This window comes from Dasypus novemcinctus, chromosome 23, assembly GCF_030445035.2.
Source record: "Dasypus novemcinctus isolate mDasNov1 chromosome 23, mDasNov1.1.hap2, whole genome shotgun sequence".
NCBI lineage: Eukaryota > Metazoa > Chordata > Mammalia > Cingulata > Dasypodidae > Dasypus > Dasypus novemcinctus.
In genome coordinates, this window is record NC_080695.1 from 53220073 (window position 1) to 53243070 (window position 22998).

A 22998-nucleotide genomic window follows, 5' to 3' on the forward strand; every position below is an offset into this window, starting at 1 on the left:
GAAGAGGGATGAAGGAGCTATCTTTGAAAGGAAGGAAGACTGCCTCATCAGAGTTGAAAGGACAGAGATGGGTGTTTATGTGCTTCTAGGAGACCGAGACAGAAAGTTGAATGGGCTCTGGTGTGATGACCTAGATTTTCTTGAAGTAGATTGCCAGATGCCTGCTGAGTGAGAATGGGTTAGGGTTAGGGGTGAGTAGGTAGTGGCAGCTGCAGAGACTGTTTAAGGGTATAGAGATGGTTAAGCATGGCCACTGTGGGGACTGGGGACTGGGGTAATACCTGGCCAAAGTGAATGACTCCATGGGCTATTCAGTGGGCCCAGATGGTTGTGGTAAGTTCTACATTTAGGGTTTTTTTTTCTCCAACTACATTAGAAGTAGAGAAGTTGACTTGTAGCACCTTTTCTTTTTCAAGTTTGGGTTTTACTGGGAAATGATACCAATACCAGGATGTTCCACCCCATCCCCCCAATCCTGCCACCCTTGCCTCCTTAAAGAGTCCCAGAGAGGAGGCAGCGGCCATTCGCTTTGCAGAAACTTCGGCTCTTTTATTAACCCCACGATATCTACCACAACATGAAAACAAGTTCCAAGCCCAGATTTTAAATATCCAATATCTTTTACAGCCCTCTCTCAGTCCCAGAGGTTTCAACATTTAGGGTCGCCCACATATCAAGTGGGATTGGAAGAGAGCTATTCTGATGACCTTTTGCCAATTTATAAATTGACCATCTCCAAACTGGCCATTGCTGGACTCCTCGGTATTAAATGTCTGAAGATGGGTAGACTCTATGGACCCCAAATTGGAAGCACCCATCCTCCTTCCTTATTTATTCCCTTGCTCTAACTAGTCCCAAGCTGAGAGGCCTCCAGATAGAGGCAAAGGTGTTCTTGGTGATTAGCTAGGAACACAAGGTGTAATTGGAAATCCATTGTGCAAACAAGAGTCTGATTTCTCTTGACTTCCCTTTGGATATTAAGCTTCCTTTGGACTAGTGTTTGTTTTCTGGTGATAGATAGGAGACCAGCTTCCTTTGTTTATTGTGAGGATTAAGTGTGAGAAGTAAGGGGTGCCAAGCCTGCTTCAGTGCCCAGTGTGGTCAACATCTCATGCATATTGCTATTGTTCTTAGAGAAATATTTGGATGAAGGTTAGACCGCTGCAAGAGTTTACATTAGGGTGGAGGTGGCCAAGGTCTGCCTTTCACCATTCTTTGCGGTAGATTGCTTTCCTCACCATACCCAACCAGCCTGGTGTGTGCTTCTGAGATTAACTCCTCACCAATCGTGGGGAGCCACGTGGGTGGGAAGATGCAATAAAAGGACATCCCACAGCAGGCTTGCTTTTCCAGAGTTGACCAGTGGAGGAAGCCTTCCCTCCCACCGTCTGTTTTCTCGCCCCAAGGTAAGTCTTGCTCTAAGCCCCAGCAGGCTTTCTCCTAAGGGGGTCCCTCTCTTGGCCTACTGGACTTACTGGGGTTGTTTGTTTCTGAAAACTGTCAGGATCCAGGAAAGGGTTTGGACCCTGGCCATGGTCAGGAGATCCAGCTATCATGCTAGGTCCTACTCAGCAGCTGATTCTAGCCGCCACCCCCACCCTTGCCCCTGGGCACTGCCACCTATGAAGCTAAGCCTCTACTTGGGACCTCATTTTTAAGAATTGCCAGTGCTGGGTGCTCTCTGTTCCTGATCTCTGATAACACATTCTTGATACCCTATCCTGAAACAATTCTCCACCTTTAACTGAAACCTTCCAGAGCCTGTAAGAAGTTGTTAAAGATTTGCCCATTCTGGGAAAGAGGTTTCCCGGAAGAGGACATGTGATTTGAGTGTTGGCAGGCTTTCTATGGTTCTTTGTTTTTCTCCCCCATTTATTTATTCATTTGTTCCTCAAAACTTTATCAAGCACCTCCTCCATGCCAGGTACTGTGCTAAGAGCAAAGGATATGGGCATTGTCTGACGTGGCCCCACTCTCATGGGGGCCCCTTCAGGAAGCTCTTAGCATAGTCCCTGGTGAATGGATGTAGAAAGTGCTGCTGTCACTTTGGTCTGTAGGTATCTGCTGGTCATGAGAGCCCTCCTTCTCCATCCAATCTCCGGAGAACCTCAACCTCAAATCCAAGCTGGGACCATCTTGAGAACTTTCTAGGACATTCTGCATGATTGGCTGGCTCCAGCCTTTTCAAATTGATCAACCCTTGGCCAGTCTCCTATCCCTGTTGCCCCATCCCCTTTCTGCAACTCATACCTGCTTTAAAACCAGGCAGTCCTTCAAGAAGGAGGCCAAAGGCTCAGTTTCTGAGAGCATGGACCTGTGGCCTCAAGCAAGTTCTTGAACTTCTAGCACAGTGCTTGCACAGAGGAGCTCAATAAATATTTCTCTGATGAATGTTCTCTCAGTCTCAGCTTCTTCATCTGTAAAATGAGGGTGATAATAGTACTTTCCGGGTAGGGTGATTCAGAGTCTAAAATGAGATGAGGATTGTAAAGGCCTCAGGATAAGTCATGTCACTGTGTAGGTGCTAAACTGATGTGAGGTCCCTTGTTGCCCTCTCCCCAGAGGTTGCTGCTCTGGTCTTCACTGGGTTTCTCCCCTCCTGCACCTGGATGGAAAGTCTGCACTCTCCTGAGTGACCTGCACACCTGGGCTTATGCAAACAATGTCCGGCTCTCACCTTCCATGGCTGACCTTGGCCCCCTGCCTTCTGGCCTTGGCATCTGCGGTGCAGCCAGGTGAGTGCTCGTCTCACTGGATCATCTCAGATGCCTGCGGAGTGAGCGAGGAGGTGTAGAGAAGGTGATCCAGCCTCAGGGAAGAGAACAGGGTGTGTCTAAAGTAGGACTCAGAAGCTGGAGGTCTGGGGAAAGTGAGAGGGATGGGAATCAGTCATTATGCCCAAGTATCCAAGGTCAAATGGGACATGGCTCTCCCAGGGTGGAGGGAGGCCATTATCCTAATCACCCATGTCCAAATGCAGGGATTGGAGGGCCCAGATGGGCAGTGAGGAGATGGATTGATGCTGAAGGCAGAGGGCCGGGAATCTAGAGACTTGGCTGCCTGGCTCTCTGCATCCCACTGTGGTCTTTTTGGGCCAGTGTCTTCCTCATCCCGGGTGCCCCTTGACTCATCTGTGCAATGAAGGGACTGGATTTCATATCCCTCTGCTGGTCCCTTTCACAGATTTTCTAGGATTCAGGCACCTTCAATGCTTGCACAAAGGGTTCTCGGGCTTCACACCAGGGGGAGATCTGCCCGCGTCACCTGTGGAGAAGGAGGGGTGGGAGAACTAAGCTCATGGCCTCTGATGGGAAAATACGGGCTGGTGTGGGAAATAATCCTAGAGCAGCAGGTGCAGAGACGTCGCTCCTGAAACAAGCCCATACATTGCAAGGCTTAAAAAGCTCTTTTAAAAAATGTGGTAAGATATACATAACGTGAAGTTGACCAGTTTTAAAGTGTACAGTCCAGTGGCATTAAGTACAATCATCACCACTATCTAGTTCCAGAATTCTTCATCACCACAAACAAAAACCCTGTACTTATTAACGATCACTCCCCGTTTCACCCTTCTGCCTGCCCTGGTGACCACAAATCTGCTTTTGGTCTCTGTGTCCCAGCCTGTTCTTTGATAACCATCTTTGTGGACTTAGATAATGCAGGCCTTCAGATTATTCAACAAACCAGAAGAGAAGAGACTGACTAGCTTGAACTCCTGCTCTGACCCAGGACTTATACTTGGCCTTTGGCACACTTTGTCTCGTTTAACCCTATAACAGTCCTTTAAGATTGTGCTTCCCCAAATGGGGCTTGCATATCCCAAGATGACCCTTGGGATGCATGGGCAAACTTTTTAACACAGACTTTATTGGCTGTATATTTATAAACATTTGCAGTTGGAAAAAAAACATAATTAGTGCATCCTACTACTTTTCCACAAATATTATTCTTTAGGATGAAACTTATCTTTAGAAAGGCCCATGAAGGGAAACATTGAAGTAAATAGCAGGGCAAGTGGGCACAGATGTGGCAAACGCCGTCACCTGAGGCGGGGAATGAGAGAAGTTTGGGAACCTCAGCTCGCAGGTGGTGTTTTTCAGAGGCCTCTCACGGGTGTGAAATCCTCTGCCAGGGTTACCCAGTTAGTAGGTGTGGAGCTGGGTTCAAACGCAACCCCCCGCCCCAATCCCTGGGCTCATCCCTCTTCACTTCTCTGCTTCTTCATATGTTTAAAACGGTGTATACATCACAATTCCTGAAACTATTGGAAACCACGGGAGATTAGCAATCTGATGTTGGTCGTGCTGATTGGTGGTTCTCAACCAGGAGCAATTTTGCTCCCCGAGGGACAACGGACAGTATCTAGGGACAGTTTTGTTATCACAATGAAAGGGGCAGGTGCCACTAGTGGGTAGAGGCCAGGGATCCTGCTCAGCATCCTACAGTGCACAGGAGGCCCCCTCCTCCCGCCCCCCCCCCCCCAACGAAGAATGATCCAGCCAAATGCCAATAGCACGAAAGCTGAAAAATCCTGTGTTACATCTATATGCACGGGTATGGGAAAAAGCAGTATGGTATTAAACCCATCTATTGAAAAATAACATTTTAAACGTGTGCATAGGAAGACTATACAACATGGTGGCAGTTACTTCTGGGTGGAGATGGGATTATGACAACTTTCATTTCTACTTTAATGATGCTTGAGCACTGTTAAATGAGCTTGTGGTGCCTTTGTAATGAGAAATGCAAGTATTGCACGAACGGGTGGAGCAGGGCTGCACCGCACAACTCCAGGGGGCACCATTCCCAAGCTTCATGTGACTGATTCCCCCTGGGGTGAAGCAGGTGCCTGACCCTGATATCTTTAATGCTTACAGAATACTCCACGAAGTCCTCGTGATTATTCTGATGCCAGGGTGAAGTGTGAGATTTAATTAATGGATTTCGTGTCTATTTTCTGCAGTAGGATCGTTAGCACATCCAACATAGACTATGGCAGGTGACACTCCCATAGGTTTGGCGGTTCCTTAGCAAACCTGAGCATACTTTGTTGTTTTCCCAGGTTTTGGAAATCCTCTTGACCCCAGTTTCTATGGGCTGGACTTGGAGTGTGGAGCCCCTGGCACCCCAGAGGCCCACCTCTGTTTTGACCCCTGCCAGAATTACACCCTCCTGGACGACGTCTCCAGAAGCACAGAGTACTCGGGCGGTGGCCAGCTCTGCGACAGGGACCTGCAAGGCTGGTACCGCTTTGTGGGCCAAGGAGGAGTGAGGCTGCCCGAGACTTGTGTCCCCGTGAACCGGTGCCAGACGGCTGCTCCCCTGTGGCTGAACGGCACCCACCCCTCTGTCGGGGAGGGCATCGTCAACCACACGGCTTGCGCCCACTGGAGCGGGAACTGCTGCCTCTGGAAGACGGAGGTGGCGGCGAAGGCCTGCGTGGGCGGCTACCACGTCTACCGGTTCCAGGGCACGCCCGAGTGTGACCTGAGATACTGCACAGGTGAGCGGGGGTGGCAGCGGGCAGGTGCCGGCGGGGGCTACGCGGTGAAAGGAATGCCCAGGGGTCAGCAGAGTGGGTGGGGCAGGGCCAGCGGAGACCTCATGGAACTCGGCTTCTGTGCGCACGTTCCCCGTGGGGGGACAGCCCAAGGGGTGCCAGGTTTTCCGCCATTTCAAGTAAAGCCAGAGATTTATAAATGTTGAGAAATCTCCTGATTTATAAATGTTGCATAGCATAATATGAAGAACTCAGGCTCTTTCGGATTCTGGCTCCATTTGGGCAGTGTAATTGACCTCTCTGAGCCTCAGTTTTCTAATCTGAGAAAAAATAGATAATGGCAAAAATATCAGCAGACAATATAGTGCTGGCACCCAAAACTTGGACATGTTAGCGCGTGTAATCCTTGCACCAACTATAAGGGATAGGGGCTGTAGTTACCCCAGAAGAAGGATGGTGGGGGCACAGAGAGGTTAAGCCACTCTCCCAATGTCACACAGCAAGAAGGTAGTAGAGCTGGCATTGGAACCCAGGCTTGGCATCTATCCACCTAGCCACTGCATGCTACACCATCTCCTGCTGTTATTGTGAGCCTGGAATGAGCCAAGGCCTGGAAATTACTTAGAATGCATCTGTCGTGAAGTCAGCTTTAAAAAGGCAGCTGCGGGGTTCTCGCGCCACTGGATTGGGGGTCAGGAAACCGGAGTACTAGGCTTCGGCCTTCCACCGCCTTGGGCAGGGCTTCTGTGCTTCGGGAGGAGACGTTTGGGCTGAGACGTTTGGGCTCGGGGAGCGCAGGTCCCGCCTTCTCTTCCTCCGTGTCTCTTCCCCCGCCCAGACCCCTCCACGGTGCAGGTGGAGGACGAGTGCGAGAAGGTGTGCCGCCCTGAGGAGGAGTGCCGTTTTGTCCACGGCGTCTGGGACTGTGTCTGCAGACAGGACCTCAACAGCTCCGGTGAGCAGCTCGGCGGTCAGGGAAGGGGCGGAGCTGGTGGAGGGGACAGGGGGCGGGCGGAGCTGTCCTAAGTGCCTGGGGACTTGGAAGGCCGGGGAGGGTGAGGGGTGGAAAGCAAGGTCAGCGGGTCAGGACAGTGTGCACAGAGCCGGGGGCATGGAGTCCCAGGGGAATTCCTGTTCTCGGTTCCAGCTGCAGTGGGTTTGCAAGGAAGGGAGGGCAGCAGTGGAAAAACAGAAAGAGCCTGGAACAGCCTCAGGGAAAGGATTCAGCATGGGCAAGATTGACCCAAGAGGGACAAAGGTGGTGGGGACAGCTCTGCACAGGTGGGCCCTGCATTCACAAATACCTCTGCAAAACCTTCCCAGCAGGGGCATGGACAGACTTCTCTGAATTGCCATGGAACCCCTCTGTAGCTTGGGACAAGTCACTTGCCTCCCTGGCCTTCATGTCCTCATCTATAAAATGGGAGTAAGAAGATAATAAAAATACCCACCATACAGGGCTGTCCAAATGGGCAGTTTTGGGAGGTGATGAGCTCCTTGTCCCAGGAGGTGAGCAAGCAGAGGCAGATGAGCCCTGGGTAGGGCTGCCCTAGACAGGTCTTCAGCCCAGGCCGGGGGGTGGATCAGCTTCCTGCCAAGGGCCTCTGCCTCCTCCCCTTGGCCCAGGCATGCCCTCCTCTGAGCACACTCTCAGTCTCTCCAGGAAACAGGGTGTTCTGGGCAGAGGGACAAGAAAGCACATGACATGTTTGGAAAACTGGGCTAGAGCGTGGAGGAGGCGGTGACTGGGTGTGCCCGGTGGGAGTGGCAGCAAACAGGAAGAGGGCATTCCTGCTTTCCTGGAAGACCCCCTGCTCATTGGAAGATGAGACCCCAAGACGCCAGCTGTTAAACCAAAATTAACCTGTTTTCGGAGGTTTGGGCCCTTGGAAGAGCCAGACCCTGGGTCTGTAGCAGGCTGGGCAGCCTTGGCAGGTCTCCAGCTGCCTGGGGGAGCAGGTGGCCTGCCTCACGTCTTCATCAGCCGGGAGAACAGGGGCTGCTCAGTGGTCCACCCTGCACGTTCTGGCTTTCAGTTACCTCTCCATCGCCCACTGCTGCATCCCTTCCCATTCTGGGTTCCTGAACCTCTAAACTTGGCACTTCTATAAACACACCATCCTCCCTCTCACATCTCCACACTTTTGCCTCTGCTGTCCCCTCAGCCTGGAATGTTCTCACTTGCCTTATTCACCTGCAAAACTCCAACCCATCTATCAAGTTTCAGCCTTCTATGAATCCTTCCGTGACTTAACCAGAGACTTACGTATACTTTCCTCTGTGCACCCCTGCATCAAAACATACTGTTAGTACCTGCATCATATTGATATATAATGAGCGATGACATGTTGGTTTTTACACAAGACCAAGGAATCTTCATGCTTAGAATCCATGTTTTGCCTTGTGTTGAATGTGCCTAGCAGTTGGGAAAGGTGATTTGTAAAGGATATTGAATTGATGCATTCAAGAATGAATTAAATTGCATTTCAATTCATTTACTATCTGTCTCTCAAATCAGAATGTAAGTTCCATAAAGATTGGAAGTTTTTGCTTTTGATAAGCACTGTATCTCCAGTGCCTAGAACAGAGCCTGGCAGAGAGTAGATGCTCAAGAAACATTTGCTGAATGACCGTATAGGATGGCTCTGAACCTGGTCAGATGAGCTGACCTCAAAAAACCAGGAAGTGGGAGTAGAATGTATCTAGCTTTGATTCTAGCCTGGAATGTAGGATAGTCCTTCTCCAAAGATCTCAATTGCCAATGGGGTCTGGACACCAAAACACAAGCCAGGCCTTTCATACAGGATGCTTAGAAGCCTTGGGCCAGGTGCTTCTTTGCCAGCCTCACCTCGCTGGGAGGTCCCTGGCTGCTTCCATTTTACCCCACTTCCTTGTGAATGCCATGGTTTGCCCACTGCTTCTGGACACCTGTTCACTACGTCTACCCCTCTCTTGGCTTTCCAGACATCCACAGTTTGCAGCCTCACCTGAACTGTGGAGCCAAGGAGATCAAGGTGTCACTGGACAGGTGTCGGCTGGAAGGCCTAGGTTTTGGGGAGGAGGTCAGTTCCTTCCTGCGGGATGGGAACTGCAGCAGCATCATGCAGAAGGAGGAGAATAACTGGGTGTCTGTGACCAGCCCTGCCCAGGCTGGTGCCTGCGGCAACATTTTGGAGGTGAGTGGCCATCAAGAAGGTGGGGCTTGTGGGCTCCTCAGTGTAGTAGCTGTGAGTCCTTGGGCAAGTCACTTAGCTGTCTGGGTATTTAGGAATATGTGAAATTAAATGGTAGCCTGTAGAAAGCTTAGGACGGATCTGACACTTAAGTTTACTAACTGTAAACTGTGGTTATGATTATTTTGATCAGGGATGATGTGGAAGGAGTCAACCGAGGAGCAAGCACTCATCCCTAGGTCCAATAATTTTTTGTTCTTGTTTTGGATCTGGGGTCCTCACTACCCTTGCCACAAAGTGTCAATGCCACTGGGGGAGGAGTCTCCCATTTACATCCTTGAGATCAGGGTGCAGGAAGGTAGAATGGTTGAGAGTATTGGGTCTGGAGTCAGACTTGACTTCAAGATAATCTACAGACATGCTCATATTAACGTATATGTGGCTTTGTTTTTCTGCCAAAGAGAAATCAAACCCATGCCATCTACAAAAACACCCTCTCTGTGGTCAACAACTACATCATCAGAGACACGATTCTCAACATCAACTTCCAGTGTGCCTATCCATTGGACATGAAAGTTAGCCTTCAAACTGCTCTGCGGCCCATTGTAAGGTATGACACTGACCCTTGCCCTTGGAAACTGTAACCTTGACATTGGCCATACCTGCTTCAAGTACAACTTGGGATGCCCACAGGATGCTACCAAACTCCTTTGGGAGCTTTCATTCACTGAACTATTCCATTCCAAAAATATTTGTAAATTATATATTAAGGATGTTTAGCACGAATAAGATAGCTATAAAATATTAGGTGAGTATTAAAGATTATTATTAGGAGGCAGTGCAGCAGCAAGAAACAGTGTTTATTTTAATGTATAAGGTACAGAAACCAAGAGAAGTTTATTCATCTTGAGGAGATAGGATTTACCAATTTAGTATGCCAGTAATTCTTTACCAATGAGATGAACGCTATTTAGGAGAAACAGGGGGTGCTATGAGACCAGGAACAAGGGTTCCGACCTAACCTTGATGGGGTGGCAATGGTGGGGGCAGGAAATCTTCCCTGCAGATGTGGAATTTAAGTCAAGACCAGAATATCCTGCATCTGGTATTTTAGAAAAATGCCTTGATTAGATAAGCAGAACCTCCATCCCCATCAGAGATAGATGCAAATGGCAATTTGGATGAGAGTCTATGAGAGCAGGGGCCATTCAGAAATTCTGAAATCCAGGATACCCTTCCCATTCCCTCTTTACCTCCTGGGCGCAGATAGAGGCAGGAGCAGAAGGATCCTCAGGCAGTTCCTAGTTCAGTGGTTTCAGACTGAATTGTGTAGGAGCTCAGAGTTCATACAAAATAAGAATGAAAATCACTTATCTTTTTAAAATTGGTATTTCATTGAAGGTTTGAGGAGAGAGGAAAGAGATTTGCTACTAAAAATAGTGAACCCAAAGATCTGGTCCCAAGCCTCATTCTACAAATGAGAATACAGGAGTGTGAACATCAAATTATTCTTTGAGTGATGGAGATATATTTGGTTTGGGATGCAAGGACTGGCAGAAATCATGGAGATGGACTCTTTCTATGATTGTTTATTGTTTCTGTATCTATCAAAGTTGTTGCCTAGCAGATAGTAAGTTCTTAGTTTAGATAAATGATCCTTAATAGTTCCTTCAAGGATCAAAGATACACCTTTGCCCACATAATCTTGTACAAGTGCAGAGCCTGATTTATTTATTCTAATCAAAGCTCGACATTTCAACTCTTGTGCTTTGCCTTTTCTCAGTTCCCTGAACGTGAGTGTAGGCGGAGAAGGAGAGTTCACTGTCAGGATGGCCCTTTTCCAGGACCCCGACTACACGTCTCCTTATGAGGGGGTGGCTGCTGTGCTCTCTGTTGAAGCCATACTCTACGTGGGCGCCATCTTGGAAAGAGGAGACACCTCCCGCTTTAACCTACTGTTGAGGAACTGCTATGCCACGCCCACTGAAAACAAGGCTGACCCCGTGAAATACTTCATCATCAGAAACAGGTATTAGACAGTGCTGGGATTATCTTTTTTGCTTTACTAAGATTTTGGGAGAAAATCATCATCTCTTCCATGCTTGGCCATTGTATAAATTGGTTTACCTCTTTGGGAAACTAATGTGGTGTTACCAATCACGACCATACCTTTGACACCGTAACATGATTCCTGAAATTTTTAGCATAAAGCATTAATATAAAAGAGGGGGATAGGGTAAAGAAATGCCAATTATTTTTCATTTCAGTATTCTTTAAAACGTTGGAAATAGGTTCATTGTTTAAAAACAGGATCGATAAATAAGCTGGAATAAGATACCAATACTAACACAGATCAACATAAAACCAAATACTATGGTACAAAATATCATTAAATATCGCTTACTTACCAAAGCAAAGGAACAAAAGCAAATCTATGCATTATGATTCAAACCATAATTAAAGTACTAGCTAAGATTTATCATTGTACAAAACTATGTGCCAAGCAATGTGCTAAGTGATGTGGATGGGTTAATTCAGAGGTTGATGTTTCTGTCTCCATTTTATAGATAAGAAAATTGAGGCTCAGCAAGGTTGAGTAATTCGTCCCTAACTTAACTAGAAAGTGGGTTTTGAATTTGAAGACAGTCTTTCTCACTCTAGAGATGATGTCCCTGATAACTTAAACACCATGTGAGTTTATGGATAACATCTTAGAGGAAACAGGGAAATATTAATAGAAAAGGCTCATGTTGTCAGGATGGAGGGAACCTGGGTGGCTCTTTAATTCTCTCTTGTGTTGTTCTTACGCTAGATACAGATTAAAAGTGCAGCCAAGGGTCTCAGGCCCCCTGAACTGTTCTAGACGTTACATCCATGTCCCTGTCACCCTTCCAGCTGCCCAAATCTATATGATTCCACCATCTACGTAGCGGAGAATGGGGTGTCTGCAGAAAGCCGGTTCTCTGTTCAGATGTTCATGTTTGCTGGAAATTATGACCTAGTTTTCCTGCATTGTGAGGTCCATCTCTGTGATTCCCTTCATGAGCAGTGCCAGCCGGTGAGTGTCTCTTTAGACTGGACTCTGTGGACTGCCAGTTCAAAGCCTGGCATGGGACCTGGCACCTGGTAAATACATATATACTTACTGGAACTATGTGTAGATGAATGGATGGAACAAAGGAGGGTGGGAGGACTGGAGGGAGTAAGAGAAGAGGGAAAGAAGGTTAGATGGATTCATGAAGAGATGGGAAGAAGGGTGAGTGGGTGGACTGATGGGAGTGAGCAAAGGAGGGAGGGAAGAAGGAAGATGGATGGACTTTATGAATCCTAAAATCCCATGTGTAAGCCATTTTTTTCTGTCTTTAGAAAGGAAAAATCAAATGAAGGAGCTGTTAATTAGGTTCCCTTGACAAAAGCCATATTTTAAATGATCATAATGGTTGACTTTTTAGTGTGTACTCTGTGTCAAGCACCATACTAAACCTTTCCTGTGCCTTACCTAATTCAATTTTCACAACTACCCTTTAAGTAGATGCTTTTATGGACCCCATTGTACAGAGGAGGAAACTGAGGCTCAGAGAAGACACTTGCCCAAGGGTCAAACACCTAGAAAAAGGCAGAACTGAGATGTGTCCCCAGGCAGTCTGACTCCAGTGCCAGTGCTCTTAACCCCAATTTGTCATGGTCCCCTAAGAGTTGGAGTTTGTTGAATGCTTACTGTGTGCTTGTGAACTTTGCTAAGTGGGTGGCAGACATGCCTCATGTCACTATTCACAACCAGGAAGGTACTATTGTTACCTATTTTATAGATGAGAAAACTGAGGCTTAGAGAGGTGAATCGTTTGCCCAAAATTTCGCAGTGGAGATGAGATTCAAACCCAGATTTTTTTGACATGAAAGTGAGAATTTCCTCCATTGAGGTGACCACAGCATCAGAGGGCCATTTGTGTGTGGGGCCCAGTTCTTAGGCCAGAACTGCTCAGCAGGGGGGCAGTCTGCATAGGAACCACACATTTAAATTTTGATATAACTAGACTTCTCCACTCCCACAGACTTGCTCTAGAAATCGACTCCGCAGCGAAGCAGTGGCCATCGACCCAGCTCGGGTTCTAGATTTGGGGCCCATCACTCGGAAAGGTAAGTGGACTGAGTCCTGGTGACAGGGGGCATTGAGGTGACAGTCCTGGCCAAGTGCTGACGGTCAGTCCACGATGCCTGAGGTCACCTGCCAACTACCAGGGCCTTTCTGCCTCCTCAGAGCAGCCTGCGGTGGTGGTGGTGTGTGAATTTCTTTGGGTAGGAATAACAATATTTGCTGTGTGTGGTGGAGCTCTTATCTGCTGGAGACCATGCTAATCACTCTGCATGCCTTGACTCACTTAATTCTCCCAAGGGTTTCCATTTTCCAGGAGAGAGACTAAGGCTCAGAGAGCTTAAGAGTCTCATCCAAGACCATCCAGCCCATGAGTTCCTGGAGTTAGGACTGAACCCAGCTCTGTCTTATTCCAAAGCACATCTTCTTTTCCTTATTCCACCTGTTCCCAGGCTTCCATAACTCAATCGCATTTGGGTAAAGTTCTAACGTCCACTTAAATGCAACTTTATTATCTAGTGAATGACTGTTTTTCAAAATCCAGTTACCAGTGTTCTGGAGTAGGATGGAGGGAAATTTTTCCAACCTGTCCCCCAAATTTTCATCTGTCCCATCCATGGTTTTGCAGGACTGCCCATTTTTATTCCAACCATCATGCAGGAGTCAAGAAACCTCAAAGAATTAAAGCAAGTTTTTGTCCTAAAGGAATTAGGATGCAGCAATATTAATAATAGTAAAAGTAATAATAATACTTTTTTTGTGTCCAGCCCCATGCCAACTGCCTTTTATGCATTATCACATTGGATGCTCATTACTTTCCTAGGAAGTAAGTATTATTACTACTTCCATTTGCCAGATGAGTTAACTTAGGATCAAATAGCCTGTCTTGAGAGAAAGTTCTGCCCTCAGTTATCCTTCTCCTTCTCTGGGACTTCAGTTTGATGCCTCATGTGTTGTCATAGGGTAGCAGGAGGGTTAGGATCTTCCACTTTGGAATCAGACAGAATGGGGTTCGAATCCCAGCTCTGCTGCTTACCAGCAATTACAATGTGGGAAGTCATTTAACATTGCTGAACCTTGGTCTTCTCACCTGTCAAATGTAATAGTAATACACACAAGTGTAATCATTCTCCTCACAAATTTCTTAGAAGAATTAAATTTTAAATGCATGAAATGTGCTTAGAAAGGTGCCTACCAAATAACAGATGTCTCCAGAATGTTAACTCTCAGTGGCTGTAACGACCTCAGGAAGATTTGGAACAGCTTTGGCCACAGTGCTCTAGTTCGTGGCATGTGAGGGAGGAAATCCTCACCTTCTGCTCTTGTTCACAGATACCCAATCCCTTGGAGTCATGAACGGAAGCCCCAGCAGTGCAGGTACATCATTTTCTCCTGCCTCTCCCACTGCCATCCCAACCCTCTCTCTTTCCTCTTTTCAGTGCAGCCCCCCCTCTGTGTGCCAGCCCTTTGCTAGGGGCTCTGGAAACTGACATAAATCAGACCCAAGCCCTTGGGAGCCTCAAGTTTTAGCAGGGGAGCATTTAGCGAAACTGTTGCCAGGCATTGTTCTAGGCATGACGATATAATGGTGAACAGAGCAGACCGAGTACCTGCCCTCATAGCAGTTATGTTCCAGTGTTGGAAATGAAAGATAAAAAAGTAAACAAGGTAATTTACAAAGTGATAACTGCTCTAAAGAAACAAATGAGGATGACAGAAAGTACCAGCATGGGTAATAACATGGTAAATAAGATAGAAGTTTATTTTTCTCTTACTGAAATGGAGCCCAGTGGTAAATAGCCAAAAGCTAATATGGCAGCACAGTGAAGTAATCAAGGATCCAGGCCCCTTCCAGCTCACTCCCTCATCATATTTAGGATGTATAACCTTTATCCTCATGGTCCAAGATAGCAGCCAAAACTCCAACCTTCCAACCTAGGCAGCAGGATGGAAAAAATATGGATGAAGGGAATGTATGTTAAGAAACATTCCTGGAAGCTGGCACCTAAGACTTTCACTTACTTCTCACTGATCAGTGCTAAGTCACATGACCACACCTGGCTGCAAAGGGAGCTGGGAAATGTAGTCTTTATTCTGAGTGTGCAACTGGAGTTTGATGTTCTATTATAAAAGTAGAAGGCATAATAGCAGAGAAACTCTCAGAAGTGATATTTTATTCAAATGAGAAAAAGCAGTCAGATGTGCATGTATTTGGGGACGAGCCTTACAGGCAGAAGAAACAATAACTGCAAAATGGAACAGGCATATAAGCAAATAAACAACAAGCACAACAATAAAAATGGGTAGATGGTGCTGAGTTGCACATGGAAGAGTAACAACAGTATTAGATAAGGTTAGGAAAGAATTTCAGCAGGTGGTAATAATTCAAATGTGGTCTTGATGGGTGAAATGGAGTTCAATAGGCAGGCAAATCCAAGAAAAGTACTGCAGATAGAATGGAAAGCACATGCTGTTGAAATTTTGCTATGATAACCACATACATGAAAAATTCTTCCTATCCCCAACCAAATAAAAGACAACCCTTCCAAATAAGTTCAAAATAACTTGTCCATACTCTGCTAATATTTGGACAGTGCTAAGAAAAGTAGTGCTCATTGATGAACATGGTTAGAGCCAGACAGAGTGCAGTTTGAGGGTAGAGACCTCAAGTCTCATTCATTTCTGCCAGTCCTTAAGGTTAGCATAGTGCTAACAACGGGGCTTCCCAGGAGTGTTTGCTGAATTGACGCATCTCTAGGATGCCCCGTGGATGGAGCAATCAATTTGATGTGATGGGAGCAGACCACCACAAGAGGGCCCTTACGGGTTTCAAACCTGGAGTTGATGGCGCAACCATTTTTGATATTTTATTCAACGTCAACCTTTGTTTCACGTATCTTCTTTAATGTTTTCTGAAAATTACAGTATTCCTCTTCATGCTTCTAGGACATCAGGGAGTTCCTTTGGAATTTGGGAGATGTTATAATTTAGTTGTGTGTGTATGTGCGGGGGTGGTGCACATGCTTCTCCCAGACCCCCTCATATAAGGCACTGTCACCCAAGATCCATCAGTGACATGGTACAGTGATGTGAGAAACAGATTATCTCCCAGCCTCCCAAGTCCTTAGAGCCTGGTTTTCAAAACTCCATTTATATGGTGTTTACCACGTGTCAGGCACTGATCTAAATGCTTCATAGGAATTCATTCATTTAAGCCTTACAAAAATCCTATGAGATTGTACATATATTTCTATTTTTCATATGAGGAAAATCAGGCACGGGGAGGCTGAATAATTTGCTTTAGGTTGCACAGCTAGTAGTAGAATTGGGATTCTAAGCTCAACAGTCAGGCCACTGAGTTAGTGCTATTCAACCTCCGTGTTATTCTTCCTCTTCGGTATTAGTCAGAGTAAATAATGCTAGCTGCTGTGGCTTTCCACAGCACTGCATGTGGTCCCCAGATGGTGGATAAGAGAGCATGGAGCATCCCGTAGGAGGTTTTAAGGACCAAGCCTGTCAATGGCACCCGTGACTTCTAGCAACATGCCCTTGGCCAGAATGCAGTCACATGGCTCCACCTACCTGAAAGGGAGGGTGGGAAAAACTACCTTCCTTTGAACTCAGAGGACAATGAAAATGCACTTGGTGAAAAGATAGCTTGGCCTCTATCACCTCACCCCTTCACTGCCTCCCAGCTGCTGTAACCAGACCAGATATTGAGGTGCTCAGTCTTTCTCATCCTTGCACAGCCAAAGATCGGGGGGGGTCAGCCAGTTGTTGCCGCTGAGTTCCCCAGCCCACCACGTGACTGTCGTTTCTCTTGCATTCCAGGGCTCCTGGCCATCTGGCCCATGCTCCTGCCTGTCCTCCTGGTTTGGTGGTTCTGAGAGGCTCCTGGGCACCTGGCCTTGCTGTGCAGGTGCTTCCCTCTGACGGCGTTTCCTGCTCAGCCTTCAGGAGCTGCTTTCGTCTCCAAATCATGTAGTCTTGGTAGTAACAGTCTTAAGGCCAGTCTAGGCTTGGGGAAGGGGATGAGCTTTCCCCCTTTTTAACCCCTCCATGCCTTTGTAGTCCTCTTTTACTAACGGTGGGGACCCTGGTGGCCTGTCCTGGGCTGACTTTCTCATTCACTAGCGGGTCCTTGAGAGCAAACTTGCCAGGTGCCCAGTGCGACTCCACCTTTCACCAGAGTAGCACTTATTTGTAACTCCAGGGAAGAGGTGTTGGTGGGGGAGTGAGCCCATGGCAGAGGCACCCCCGCCCCTCATGAATCCTTCTCGAGTACCTCTTGGTCTGACTGTGGATGACCTGAACAGACTGACCCATACTTTCACACTGCTTCCTCTGATGTGTTTCCATCATAGTCTCAACAATTTTCATGGCAACATGTAACGGTGTTGGTTCTGGAAACTCTGCACAGGGAACGCTGATCCCCATTGCTCCCTGCCCCCCATCCCACTGCAGGTATGCTCTGATTTGCCTAGAACCACAAAAACCCCTGGGATCCAGATCCTGGCAAACTACTTGGTCTTGATGCAGAGATCCTGTCACTCCAGAGGACACCTCCACCTCTGAGCAGTGGCCCTCCTTGCTCAGAAGGGTTGACCAGGGAGCCCCAGAAGGAAATGGTGAATCAATCCTTCCATGACATTTTGGCAGCCAAGTCCCTCTCTGGAAACCTTTAATGAGCCCTCGCAATGCACTTTACACAGATGCCATGAATAGAGAAGGCAGCCCCTCCCCCTGCTGCCAGTTCCGTCTCTCCAAGCTGGCCTGGGAGAAATGACAGGAGCAGGGCCAGAGCCCTGGGTGCTGAGCCTGTTTCTCTGCTAGGAGGAGACCTTCCAATGGGGTTGGCTTGTTCAGAGACCGTGGTTGTAAGAAACAGAAACCCGCACCACCTAATTTAGGGAGAATGGGAATTAATTTATAAAAATCAGTGCTCAAAGTCCAAGGGCAAGGAGATGGAATCTGGATGTATACAGACTGGGAGTGAGGTCTGGAAACCCGTTAGAACCCAAGGCTTGTCTGTCTTTCTGTCTGTCACTCTTCCTGAATCTACCTGGCCTCTTATATCTGTATGTTTTTGTGCATTTTCTTCATTTTCTTCTCTCTCTCTGAAACAAGACTTTTCTCTTCATTTATCCCTTGATTAAATATGGACATCCCAGCTTCACATCTTCCAAATTCAAGAGCCTAAAGGGACTGCCTAGCATCTCGGTATCCCACATCCAACCAGCGTCAGGCAGAGCCTGGTTTTCCCTGCTTGGGTCAGATTGCTTCCCTGGCCTTGTTGTCTGAGGCCAGGTGGGTAGACCCATGCAGCATGGGCATGGCTGCTGGGGCCAACTTGATGGGACACATCTCAAATAAATGGGAGAGCTTCTTGGACAGATGCCCCCAAAACCACTGTGATTGTGGCTGCTCTAAATGAGTGATTGCTTGGGAGGAATTGCCCCCTGCTTCCCAGGAAGCCAGAGTATTCTTACTACTTACCAAGGGAAGTGTTGCCATAGGGACGGGCCTGAAACAGGTGTGTGGGATTTCACTTAAGTGGAACTGACTGAGGTTTGTTTGTGTCTATCTGTCTATCTCTGTCAGTCAATCTATCTGTTTACCATCTATCTATCCATCCATCATTTATCTCTCTCATTTAGCTACCTAGCTAAAAATTTTAATTTCCAACTGCTACCTGACTAACAATTTCTGAATGCTAAATCTACTTCATTCATTTGGTCAGCTGCTAAGAAACTGCTATATCCTGGGTCCAGGGGCCTGAGATACAATAATGAATGAGACACTGTCCATGCCATTAAAAGGTTCATGGTCCTAGTGAAACATAAATTTCCACATAGCCCCTCCAGGGCAAATCACACTCAAACACACATACCCACTGACCTCGGACTCACAGCACGAGCCCTCTGATGCTTCCATCCATACCAGTATGCACATTCTAACAAATATAGCTGTCGGCCTCAGAAACCACGTATGCAAAGATCCTCACCTGCATGCTCAAGCCCAGAGCCACTCACACATGAATTGCCACAAACAGCTTAGTGATGGCCAGCATTTTTTAGCACATCCCATGTACCAGGCATTATTCTAAGAGTGTTGTGGGCATTGCATCATTTCCTCTTCACCTGCAACATTGCAGGTGGGTACTGTTACTATCTCCAGGGTAGAGACGAGTAAACCAAGGCTTAAAGAAGACAATGGCTCACCTAAAAGTCTAGAGTCTTAAATCCTGAATTCAGGGCTTGAACACAGGTGGCCTATGCCCTTACCTAGACACTCTATTCTACCATGGTTTATACAACATGCACACTCAGACACAGATGTGCACCTATGTACACATGTGCACTGCCATATACATACAGGCCCACTGGAGCATGTACCTACTCACTAACACTCATCTGTGAACAGGTATTGTCAACACCAGTCCTCTCACATACACAGGCTTTGACATTCATAGGTATATGAGGATGCTAACAGATATACACTGATTTACACGTGGCTATCTAGACACAGACGTGCACCTTAATACAGAAAAACAACTCAGGGCCATTCACATCCTATACACACACATACACTCATATATGCATGAACATACACATGCACACACACACACACACAGGACCTGGATTCAAATCCCCCAGAGCCAGGTCTCTGGCCACGTCTCCTCCACCAAGGCCCTGGGACGAGGTCCTCTGCATCCCTCCCACATTAGCTTTCCTGTCCCCTGTCCCCCTGGGATGCCCATCTGGAAACTGGGGCAAAAAGAAGTCCAGCCAAGAGGGCACAGTGAAAATGGGTTCTGGGCCCGGCATCTGGAAATTCTGGTGTAGAAGGAGGACAGTGAGAAAGCCACAGTCAGAAAGTCCTGAGCAGCTGGTGAGGGATGCAGAGAGGTATAGAGCCTTCTGGGAGTGGAAAGTCTACTTGGGCAAACAGGCAGCCCATGAGAGTTCCAGGCAGCCAAGTTCAGCAGGGTTTGGAGAAGGGAGCACTTGCTCAGGCCAGGAGAAGAAGGTGGGGTTTGGCCGCAGGGAGTTTAGTTCCTTGGTTTTCCATCTGAAAGCTGAGGTCCAGCAGCGAGAAGTGGCATGCCCCTTGGGAATCCTTTGTAAGATGTGTTGTGACCCGGGAGGCATGGGAGTGGGCAGGGAGGAAGGTGGAGCCAGTCGGCTGTGGGAAATTTGGATGGGGGATCCCAAAGGGTAAATTCAACCCAACCTAACTCATTTCAGATTCTATCCTTGCCCTCTCCCTCTCCTGTGAAGAGCTGGAAATCACATGCACACACACATACGCAAGACACAGGACCTGTATCCAAAGTCCCCAGAGCCAGGTCTCTGGCCATGTCTCCTCCACCGAGGCCCTGGGATGAGGACCCCTCTCATTTTCCTTCCTCTCCCTATTACTTGTCCCTTCTCAAGTGTCATCAGAGCTGTCCACTTTTCTCCAGACCCACTGGCCCTGCTCTTGTCCAAGCTGCCATCCTCTCTTTCCCGGGTCACTGCAGTAGCTTCCTAACTAACGGGCTGTCTGCAGTCTCATCTCTCCCAATCCATTCTCTGCTTGTGCTCATGATCCTCTAAAGCAAGTCACTTCCAGCAATTCTTTGCTGTCTATGGGGTAAAGTCTGCCTGCTTAGCTGGCAAAGGCCCCGCCCTCTGAGCTGACTCTCCAGCCTTAGCTCTTCACTTCTCCCCTTCGTAATCCAGGTTCAGCCACACCAAGTTTCCCACAATTCTCTGAGATGTTCCCTCTCACACCACCCTACCTTTGCAGCGGCTGCTCCTGTTGCTGGGGAGTCTGGGAAGTCCCCTCCATCCCTTGGGGAATGTGGATCATGCTTCAGGACTCAGCTTTGGGACTTCCTGTACCCTCCTATCCAGGCTAGAGCTGATGGCTCTCTGTACTGTGACCCCTTCCCTGGAGCACTTTATCATCACACTGCGTCTGAAATGATACATTTTTGCATCTTCCCCATGCCCCCAGCTCCCAGACCGCTAATTCCTTCAGGGCAGGGACTTCACCATATTCAGACATGGGTGGTGGAGCAAATGAAGCTGTGCCCTTTCTTCTTTTGCCTCCCAGATAATCATGCTGGTATATTCCAGGAGGGGAAGAAATGGCTTAATATCAGAAATGAAGGAGACGTACCCACTTGCACAGTGTGGCAAAAGAGCCAAATCAGAATATGAAACAGGAATTCTGGGACCTACCTCAGGAATCCACCCATTACCAGTAGCTGATCCTATAGAGATTTGCTTTTCTTTCCCCTTAGTTCCCAGTTCTGTGGCTTTGGTGGTGGTGATGGTCAGAAGTTTGAGTCCAATGGGACTGCAATAGTGGTTATTGGTGAAGAGCAAGTTGAATGAAACTGAAGAGTGATTACTACCTAATGGCAGGGGTTGGGGGGAAATCCTGTAAAGAGCTTGGGAGACTAAGTCCAGAACTTAATGCATATACCATCTGTGGTAGTTTGAGGCTGTGTGTACCCCAGAAAATCGTGTTCTTAAAGCTGGTTCCTTCCTATGGCTGTGAACCTACTGTGGGTGGGATCTTTAGATTAGGTTACTTCAGTTAAGGGTCTTTTGATTAGGTTACTTCAATTAAGGCATGGTCTAGAGTGAGTCTTAATCCTCTTACTGGAGTCCTTTAAAAATGGAATGATGGTGGAGAGAGATACAGAGAGAAAGCAGGAAGCCAAAGGCAATGAAACCCAGAGGAGAAGGGAGAGACCAGCAGATGTCACCATGTGCCTTGCCATCTATCAGAGGAGTGCAGGATCACCAGCAGCTGGTCTCCAGGGAGAAAGCATTGCCAGATGATTCCTTAATTTGGACATTTAAAGGGCCTCAGAACTGTAAGCTTGTAAGTTAATAAATCGCCATTATAAAAGTCAACCTGTTTCTGGTATATTGCATTTCAGTAGCCTCCCAAACTAAAACACCAACCAAACAGCAATCAAATCTTAAAATGTCACAGAAAGGGTTGTGCAAACATACACAGATCAGAGTAAGCCTTCATTGTTAGACCAGTCAGAATACTGAATTCTGGAAAGACTCTGAAAGCGGCATTAATTTTGTTTCAAAGAATACTTAGCATGTTTACTTGGATCATAGTAAGTATGGGGGACTGTTGTGTATATTTCATTTTGATGCCTCCCATCTGGTTCCCAGGGCCTTGGGAAGAGTTACGATGTTAAAGGACTTGGCCCTTGGGCATGGGCCCTAGACCATGTGTGCATGCACTTCCCACTCTTGATATGTCACATGAGAATAGTAGCTGCTCTAACAATCCAGAGGGTTGCTGGAGAAATACAGGAAATAAAGGCTGTGATGCCACTTGGCAATGCAGAGGCTAACTGCAGCATTATCATCATCACTGCCACTATTACTCTCATTTTAGTGGATTAAGCTGCTTCTTGCAGCTCTTTATTTGCCCTCCTTGTCCTCTTGCCTCTTACATGTAACAATAAGGAGGCAATGTTTTAGAATCTTTGGGTTTCCTAGAAATAGGACTTGTGGGAGCATGTGGAAGGAGGCTCCCCATCCCTCAGCACATGGAATACTACTTTATCGACCACTTGATTGTACAAAGCACTGTGCCAGATGTTTTTCACTTGCTGCCCAATTTAATTCTCACAATAATCCTTTCAGTTAGGTGTTGAGGCATATAGAAGTTTAAGTGGCTATTCGAAGTCATGCAGATAACACATGCCTGCCATTTATTTAGTGCCTCTGGGTGGGTCAGCACTTTAACATTTTAAGGATGAAGAAGCTGAGATCCAAAGACTTTAGGTAAGGTCGCTCAAAATTGCACAGTTAGGGGAAGTGGATGTGGCTCAACTGATAGAACGTCCACCTACCATATAGGAGGTTCAGAGTTTGAACCCAGGGCCTCCTGGCCTGTGTGGTGATCTACCGTGTGCAAGGAGTGCCATGCCACGCAGGAGTGTTCCCCGCATAGAGGAGCCTCACGTGCAAGGAGTGTGCCCTGTAAAGAGAGCCGCCCTTAGTGAAAAAAACACAACCCACCCAAGAGTGGTGCTGCATGCACTAGCCTAGCTGATGCAGCAAGAGGATGAAACAAAAAGAGACACAGATTTCCGGGGCTGCTGAGAATGCAAGCAGACATAGAACACACAGTGAATGGACACAAGAGAGTGGCAAGATATGTGTGTATGTGTGTGTGGTGTGGCTACTAGCTAACCCTGTCTAGCT

General features: G+C 47.3%; 1 protein-coding gene across 1 annotated transcript; it reads left to right on the plus strand.

The window, feature by feature from the left end:
• Positions 1-1291: 1291 nt before the first annotated feature.
• On the plus strand, positions 1292-21678 carry GP2 (glycoprotein 2). Its single transcript, XM_004460569.5, has 11 exons — positions 1292-1406; positions 2563-2735; positions 5063-5503; positions 6339-6455; positions 8465-8676; positions 9135-9283; positions 10457-10702; positions 11569-11731; positions 12726-12810; positions 14099-14143; positions 16598-21678. Exons 2-11 carry the CDS (start codon positions 2654-2656, stop codon positions 16651-16653), a joined length of 1596 nt encoding a protein of 531 aa, XP_004460626.2. The 5' UTR covers positions 1292-1406; positions 2563-2653; the 3' UTR covers positions 16654-21678.
• Positions 21679-22998: the final 1320 nt, after the last annotated feature.

Excerpts from the sequence above, each read along its gene's own strand:
- GP2 (XM_004460569.5), top strand. The coding sequence starts at position 2,654 with ATGCAAACAATGTCCGGCTCTCACCTTCCATGGCTGACCTTGGCCCCC. Across the intron at positions 10,703-11,568 it reads TACTTCATCATCAGAAACAG|CTGCCCAAATCTATATGATT; the intron begins GTATTAGACAGT and ends TCACCCTTCCAG. Across the intron at positions 14,144-16,597 it reads CGGAAGCCCCAGCAGTGCAG|GGCTCCTGGCCATCTGGCCC; the intron begins GTACATCATTTT and ends CTTGCATTCCAG.